The 8,796-nt window shown below is 38.6% G+C and overlaps 1 protein-coding gene across 2 annotated transcripts in view; it reads left to right on the top strand.

The window, feature by feature from the left end:
• The window catches only part of LOC109341042 (exocyst complex component SEC8-like), a 33,441-nt gene that overhangs the window by 6,325 nt on the left and 18,320 nt on the right, over positions 1–8,796 (top strand). For both annotated transcript variants that reach the window (XM_019578835.1, XM_019578836.1), the window contains exons 8-14: positions 4,240–4,413; positions 4,688–4,844; positions 4,938–5,044; positions 6,354–6,661; positions 6,747–6,910; positions 7,250–7,365; positions 8,314–8,384. In XM_019578835.1, coding sequence (XP_019434380.1) covers positions 4,240–4,413; positions 4,688–4,844; positions 4,938–5,044; positions 6,354–6,661; positions 6,747–6,910; positions 7,250–7,365; positions 8,314–8,384 — 1,097 coding nt within the window. The remainder of the gene's footprint in view (positions 1–4,239; positions 4,414–4,687; positions 4,845–4,937; positions 5,045–6,353; positions 6,662–6,746; positions 6,911–7,249; positions 7,366–8,313; positions 8,385–8,796) is intronic.

The following is an 8,796-nucleotide window of genomic DNA, read 5'->3' on the forward strand; positions in this document are numbered from 1 at the left end:
AACCCTATCACGAATTCTATACTCGTGAGTTAGGGGCATTTCTTTTCATCCCTATCACTTTCTTTCTTACCCCTGGATACCAGTGTCTAACACTGGTATCAGAGCACCATCTTGGTGCCTGTTGGGAGAATCACCACCGCTGCAGTTGGGGTTATCATCGCATGGTTTCTACGAGAGGCATGGCTAAGGATAATGAAGGATGGGCGCAAGAGAGGGAAGATTTACGAATGAGGCTAGAATTGACGGAAGCTAGAACCAAGAAGACAGAGGACCTGTTGGCTGCCATTGCTGCCAAGTTAGGGGTAACTCCAGGGGAGAATTCCACGGGGGGAGGTAGTGAAGATGAGGCTGACAGTTACAAGATGCATCATGGACATGATAGGTGGAGAAAACTCGAGATTCCAATATTCGGAGGAGAAGATGCCTTTGGTTGGGTGCAAAAATTGGAAATATATTTTTCAATGAGAGCAATCAGTGAATCTGAGAAAATGAGAGCAACATTAGTGGCACTGGAAGGAAGGGCACTCAGTTGGTATCAGTGGTGGGAAGGGTGCAATCCTTCACCTTTTTGGGACAGTTTTAAGATAGCTGTGGTTAGGAGATTTCAACCAACCATGGTCCAAAATCCTTTTGAATTGTTGTTATCATTAAAGCAGGAAGGCAATGTGGAGGTTTTTGTAGAAGAGTTTGAGAAGTATGCAGGGGCCCTTAAAGACAAGGATCCAGGGTTCTTAAGAGGAGAGGTGAAGGCTGACTTTGGAAAGATGAAGTTGGCTATTGCTCAGGAAGGCTCAATCATCACTATAGAAGGGGATCTTGCTATGACTAAGGCAGAATTATCAGTAGGGGCTATTATGCAACTATTGAGGCAAGAAGGGGAGGGCTTATTGTTACAGTATGAGGATGTTCCTAAGGTAGGAACAGAGAGGGCCACACCAACAGCTTTAGAAGGGGTGTTGCAGCAATTTCAGCCAGTCTTCCAGGATATACAGGGTCTTCCACCCACCAGAATACAGGATCATGCTATACATCTCAAAGAAGGAGCAGATATTCCTCACATCAGGCCTTATAGGTGTCCTCATTATCAGAAATCAGAAATAGAACGTTTGGTGGCAAAAATGTTAGAAGCTGGGGTCATCAGGCCAAGTATTAGCCCCTATTCCAGCCCTGTGATTCTGGTGAAAAAGAAGGATGGGGGTTGGCGGTTTTGTGTTGACTACAGAGCCCTTAATAAGGTAACTATTCCTAACAAATTTCCTATTCCCCTTATTGAAGAGTTGTTAGATGAGTTGAATGGGGCTAAGGTGTTTTCCAAACTGGATTTGAAGTCTGGATATCATCAGATTAGGATGAGAACAGAGGATGTGGAGAAAACAACATTTAGAACCCATGAAGGACACTATGAGTTCTTAGTTATGCCCTTTGGGCTCACTAATGCCCCTTCAACCTTCCAAGCCCTCATGAATGATATACTCAAACCACATCTGAGGAAATTCAGCCTAGTATTCTTTGATGATATAGTAGTGTATAGCCCTGATTTGCCATCACATGGACACCATTTAGCAACAGTATTAGATCTCTTAAGAAGGAATGGTCTCAAGGCCAATCCCAAGAAATGCAGTTTTGGCCAAACCAGTATTGAGTACTTAGGGCATGTCATCTCAGCAGGGGGAGTATCTGCTGATAGCTCCAAGGTGGAAGATATGAAGACTTGGCTAGTACCAACTAATGTCAAGGGATTGAGGGGATTTCTTGGTCTTACAGGTTATTATAGGAAATTTGTAAGAGATTATGGTAAGATTGCTAGGCCCCTCACTAACTTGCTCAGGAAGGAAGCCTTCAGCTGGTCTGAGGAGACCAACACTGCCTTTGAAAAGCTGAAGGAGGTAATGACAGAACTCCCTATGCTTGCTGTTCCAGATTTCAACAAGGAGTTTGTAGTTGAAACTGATGCATCTAGTAAGGGTTTGGGGGCTGTTTTGATGCAGGCAGGGAGACCTCTAGCTTACTGGAGCAAGGGATTATCACCTAGAGCTCAACAGAAGTCTGTTTATGAGAGGGAATTGATGGCATTAGTTCAAGCCATCCAGAAGTGGAGGCATTATCTCTTAGGGAGACACTTTGTGATCAGAACTGATCAAAGGAGCTTGAAGTTCTTAACAGAACAGAGATTATTTTCAGATGAGCAATTTAGGTGGGCTGTGAAGCTAATTGGACTAGATTTTGAGATCCAATACAAGCCAGGAAGTGAGAACTCAGTGGCTGATGCCTTATCCAGAAGACTCATGTATACCGCCCTCACTTTAATCACTAATGAAGAGGTGGTAGAGTGGGTGGAAGAATTGCAATCAGATCCTAAGTGGAAACAGGTCATGCAAGATCTAATAGTCAATCCTACAAGCCATCCAGGGTTTGAGTTGAAGAAGGGGGTTCTTTACTATCAGAACAGATTGGTTTTATCAAGGAACTCCAACAAAATTGGCCTTATTCTATCTGAATGCCATGAAACCCCTACAGGGGGACATTCTGGTTACCTAAGAACTTACAAGAGGATTGCTAGTTTCTTGTTTTGGGAAGGAATGAGGACAGATATCAAGACCTTTATACAGGAATGTGAGACATGCCAAAGGAACAAGTATGCTACACTGGCTCCTGCTGGTTTATTACAACCCCTCCCCATTCCTCAGCATGTGTGGATGGATCTATCCATGGATTTCATAGGGGGTCTTCCTAGAGCCAAAGGTAAGGATACTATCCTTGTAGTTGTGGATAGGCTTACTAAGTATGCTCATTTTTTTGCATTAGGACATCCTTATTCTGCCAAGGAAGTAGCTGCTGTCTTTGTGAAGGGTGTGGTGAAGTTACATGGTTTTCCTACTTCTATAGTATCTGACAGGGACCCCCTCTTCTTGAGTCATTTCTGGAAAGAGTTATTTAGAATGGCAGGAACTCAGTTGAAGATGAGTACCTCCTACCATCCTCAAACAGATGGCCAGACTGAAGTGACCAACAGATGCTTAGAAACCTACTTGAGGTACTATGTGAGTCCAAAGCCTAAGCAGTGGGTGGATTGGTTACATTGGGCAGAATTCTGGTTCAATTCTAATTACAATAGTTCAGCAGGGATGACACCCTTCAGGGCATTATATGGCAGAGACCCTCCTGTTTTGATAAAAGCTGGGGCAATACCATCTAAGGTTGAAGAAGTCAACAAGTTGCTGAATGAGAGGGATGAGATACTGGTAGAACTAAAAACTAACTTGGCTAAGGCACAAAATTTAATGAAACAAGGGGCTGACAAGCATAGAAGAGCAGTGGATTTTGCAGTAGGAGAATGGGTTTTCCTCAAATTGCAGCCTTATAAGTTGAAATCCTTGGCTACTAGACCTTGTGCAAAGCTGGCACCTAGGTATTATGGACCTTATCAAATCCTACAGAAGAGGGGAGAGGTGGCATATCAGCTAGATCTACCTACGAGTTCTAAAGTTCATCCAGTCTTTCATGTGTCTCTACTAAAGAAGGCTCTTAAACCTCATCAGCAGCCTCAACCCTTACCACCTATGTTGAATGAAGAGTTGGTCTTAGAGGCAAATCCAGAGGATATCATAGACTGCAGGCAAAATAAGCAAGGAGAGCTGGAAGTTTTAACAACATGGCAGCACCTTCCTAAACATGACAACACATGGGAGTTAGCTACTATATTACAGGACACCTTCCCTCATTTCCAACTTGAGGACAAGTTAAAAAGTTTAGGGGAGGGTATTGATAGGGATAAGGCTAAGGGTAGGGGTAGACCCGAAATTACAAAAGTGTATAAGAGGGGTAAGAGGAAGGTTTGGTTGTTAAATAACTAACCTTGGCTCTGTTTCCCTGGGTAGTTAGTAGTTAGGCCCTAGTAGCCACCTATAAGTAGAAGGAAAGGCTTTAGAAAAAGTAGTTAAGAATTTGGGTAAATAACTGATTGAGGAATCAGTTAGAAGAGGATCGTGGGATCCTTCATCATTGTATTCACTACCATACTCTTGTATTCTTCTATCTCTTAATAAAATTTCATAGAACCCTATCATGAATTCAATACTCGTGAGTTAGGGGCATTTCTTTTCATCCCTATCACTTTCTTTTCTTACCTCTGGATACCAGTGTCTAACACTGACTACACAGTTGAAGTGTTTATATTAGTTTTAACTTGTGTGATTTATTTATTTTGTGAAGTTATGTGTTTGTTCTGTCTTTCTACAGTGCTGCTGGTTCAAATATGCTAGAGAATGACGATGAAGTACCAACCACCACTGCTATTGCACTTACTGCACATAACTCACAACCCCTGTCTCGAAGAACGAAGTCAGTAAAAGGTGACAACCAGTCTGGTCTCCAGATTGGTGGATCGTATAGGGCAGGATCTGTGGATGGAAGGTAATACCGGTCAATTTAATTTATCGCTATTTTCCTTTTTCTGAAGTGTATAAATCATGTTAGTTATTTCCTATTGAAGCTTCATACATTTTCCTTGTTGTGGTAAATTGCATCGTTTATGGCTTAGACAAGATTGCTTAGAAAGTAGATAGGCTAATATTGATGTAAAGAAACAATCTTCCAATTTATTTGGTACGTGTGTGCTATTTTGGGTTGTCGTTCCACAGTATACTTATATATATACATATATTAAATATTTTCATGTGTCTTTCAGTTCTTTCGATGGCCATGATGATGAAGGCGCTCTGGAATTAACTGATGAAGCCACCTTAGATGGTAATGTGGCAACCATGAAAATCAATGGTGATACCAAGATTGCTCTTCGTCAAATGCCAACATGGCTTTCCAATTCAACACCTGATGAATTTCTTGTAAGAGGATTTATCTTTATTAAATTCACAATGTTTCTTGAATTTTTCAGCGACTTAGTCTTTTGACTGAACTTCTGAGTTTCTTGTGCATAGGAAACCATTAGAAAGACTGATGCTCCACTTCACGTGAAGTATCTTCAGACCATGGTTGAGTGCCTTTGTTTGCTGGGCAAAGTAGCAGCTGCTGGTGCTATGATATGGTTTGTTGCATTCATAATTTTTTGTTGTTGCTGAATGACATTCTTAAAGAGTTCAGTATCACGTACATGCATGTCTTACTTTGCATGTTTCTGCAGGTTTTATGTTTCTTTTTTAAATGCCTTTCTTTTTCTCTACTTTTTGAAGCCTTAGATCTGCTTGTTCTTTTTTATTTTTTCTTAATATTTTTAACAAGCTCTCCATAAACTATCTTGCACGTATATGTTGCTAGCATGATCTTGACTCTTCATCACATTTGATATTTCATGAAAGCGAAAGAACATCAGCATTTCTCTGAATTCATTTTCCATTTATCCTATTTAAAAACAATAATCCTTTCTATTAGAGAACACTGTTACTGTTATATTAATTTTGTGTTAGCTTGACTTAGTATGCAAGCTAACAATTAGGTCTTCCTTGTAATATTAGTTTGAGATAGTTTAGCTTCTTATGCAGGCTAATAGTTTAGACTTTAATTAATATAGTTTAGTCCTTCTTATGCTTGTAGGTTTAGCTTGCTGAACAAGCTTGCCAAATGTACATATCTATAAATAGAGATACCCACTCTTTGTAGTTCAGTGATTCAGTCTAGTCATAATAAGAAATTCTGTGACTGCCATAGCTGAATCAGTTACTTTTTTATTCTCTCTCTCTCTTTCTTCTCTGCTCTCTGTTTTCTCTTCTCTACTCTCTGTTTTTCATTTCTTTTTTTACATTCTAGTCGAGACTTTGTTTTTTACCTTCGATGATATATCTTCCTCTATCCTGAAAAATTACATACTATTCATGCAATGTTACTGTGTGGCCAGTATCCTCACAATTCATAGAATGCATGTGAATTATGCAGCTGCTTCCTCATGCATTCCCTTAATTAGTAGCGTGTAATATCACTCTTTGGCCTTTGTGTGCAATTATATTATTTTATGCACTAGATAACTGATGATGTCTGGCGCTATAGTATAGGCATTGTGGTAATGTCTAGGTTTAGAGGCTTCAGTTCTTATAAAGAATCAAAGATCTTATTGCAATGCTCTGTCTGTGTTGTTCTATTGTTTGTATGATTGGAAAGGAAGCCTAGAATTTTCTAGGACTCTTTTTCGACCATAGTCAACATCTGGGATATGATTGTGGCCCCATGTTTGGCTTCCAGTTTGTGTTCTCATGGTTTCTTGAGGGGTGTTTTTTTTTGTTAGACATGCAGACAGATTGACATGCTTTGTTGCTTGATTCAATCTCATGTTTTTCATATTTCATTATTATGTTTTATTATTTTTGCCTGCTATATGCTGTTTTGGTTTTATTGTATACCAGCCAAAGATTGCGTCCTACAATTCATGAGATTATTACATCCAAGATTAAAGCTCATGCCGACCTTTTGAATTCATCAAGATCTAGCATCGGTAAGGGTTCCCGTGCTGGTACAGGAGATTTACACTTTATAAAAGGTCAACTGGAAAGCTATCAATTACCAAAACAGAAGCGTAAGAATGGAATATCTATTGCTGGGACTCTGTTGGCTGTGAGCCCTGTATCACCTCTTATGGCTCCTGGTGGGAAAGGTCAGGTTGCTGCAAAGGAGCTTCTTGATTCAATTTTGGATGTTGTTGTTCGAATATTTGGTAAGACACAATAATGTTATGCATTCTTCTTTGTAGGTTAATGATTATTCTTAGTAAATTTGTCATCTTATGTGTCATTCTTCAGAGAACCATGTCGTTGTCGGCGAGCTTTTGGAAGCAAAATCCAGTCAGCATGTTGACATGAACACACCAAAATCAATGCCATTAGATATAAATTGGAACCCTGACTCTGAAGCATCTCAAGTCACTGGAGGTTACAGTATAGGTTTCTCTCTGACAGTGTTGCAGGTAGTTTATATGTGTGGGCCATTTATTGGCAATATGTTTTATAATAGATTTTATAGAAATGTCTATACCAATTTAATATGGTTAATGTGGTTGTTGTCTTGGTTATAAGGTACAGATCTACCCTGAACAGTCAGGAAGTTTTGGATAGTTATTAGAAGTTTTAGCACACTTATGTTTTCTTTCTACTCTAATAAAACAAACAATGAAGAACCAGATTAGTGAACATGACCTATTTTATGAAGCTAAACCACCTTAAAATGTATGCTTGAATGTACATGTTGCTTGTAATTCATTTTAATTTTATGTTGCAGCTTATATTTCTTTACTCATTTTTTATAGAGTGAATGCCAGCAACTTATATGTGAACTTTTGCGAGCTACTCCTGAAGCTGCATCTGCTGATGCTGCTGTGCAAACAGCTAGGCTTGCGAGCAAAGCCCCTTCTAAAGAGAAAAGGCAAGTTCTTTTAGTACATTTAATAGTAGTATCTGCTATATTCGAAGTTGTTAATTTTGTGAAATATCTGCCTAAGATACCCACATCTTAGAATCAAGAAAACCTACCAAGAAGCTTATGTAAGAACTAAGAAGGTAATGAATGGAACTCCAAGAAACTAGAATTGCAGAATACAAAATTTTTTTGAACTGCTTTTAATCTTCTAATTGAGTAGCATATGGTTTACAACTCAAATAAGTTACCAAGGATTTCATCCCATCAAAAGCCTTTGGGGGAATAATTAATCCAAGTTATTGGGCATAGACCTGTCCCACTCCCGCCCTAGTAAAGTTATCCAGGAACTGATTTTTCGTATGCTAGAACTGAAAGGACAACTTGATAAAAAAGATGCATATTCACTCAATCATTGTGTTAAAACTCAAAAGGAATTGTCGCATTTACAAGCATACAACATGTGAAGCCATTCATGCCAGCACACATTTTTCAGCCCAAATGCTAAGGGCTTGTTTGGTTTGATAAAACATTGTGTTTTCATTTCTACTATTATTGATAATTATAATAGTGACCCCATGTTCATTCTTTTTCTGATTAAGTTATGATTGTGGCCCCATGTTTTCATCTCATTTCCTGTGTACAGGAAACAGTTTTCACATTTTCCTGTATGAATCTCTGAATTCTTCCTGTGCATTTTCTGTCTGTCATTCTACATCTATCTTGAATCAGCAGTGATAAAGAAGAGAATAAGAAATGCATTCCTGCTCAAAAGTGGCAAACATGATGCATTAAATGCATGCCTTTACTTTTTAGGTTATCAGTTCACTGATGCATTTTTCTCAGAATTGAGAGAATAGAAAAATAGAGAAACTTTCATTTGTTGTCATAGTATGATTTTTCCCTTAAGTCAAATTTGTATTTAATGGTCATTGTTTCTTATTGATTACATTACAGGGATCAATCAGAAGATGGTCTTACCTTTGCATTTCGCTTTACAGATGCTACAGTATCTATTCCTAACCAGGGTATGCTAAGTACTATAAAAGGATAAAGGAAATTTTGGTAGTTGTTAGTAATTACAGTAAAAAGTATTATGTTGCTATTGATAAATTTTGCATATGTTGCAAAATTTAAACATGCTAGAAGTATACCAATTGCTTTACAGAAGAGGGATCTTGTTGACAGGTTTTAGTTAGAGTTGTTAAAGACTAGAGGTTAATGTTGCTAGTATTAGTGCAGTACAGTGGCAGTTATCAACTATACTGCAATGTTGCTTAGTTTGTTATGCAGTAAAATGGCAGTTATCGAAGTATACTGCATTGTACTTCCTAGTTTAGCTTCTAGTGAAAGCTACTGCTTACGTATAAATAGAAGTACACACCTATTGTAATTCTTTTCTGATTCAATAATAGAAAACTGAAATTCAGTTACGACTAT

Source organism: Lupinus angustifolius, unplaced genomic scaffold (assembly GCF_001865875.1).
Source record: "Lupinus angustifolius cultivar Tanjil unplaced genomic scaffold, LupAngTanjil_v1.0 Scaffold_332, whole genome shotgun sequence".
In the NCBI taxonomy this organism is placed as follows: Eukaryota; Viridiplantae; Streptophyta; class Magnoliopsida; order Fabales; family Fabaceae; genus Lupinus; species Lupinus angustifolius.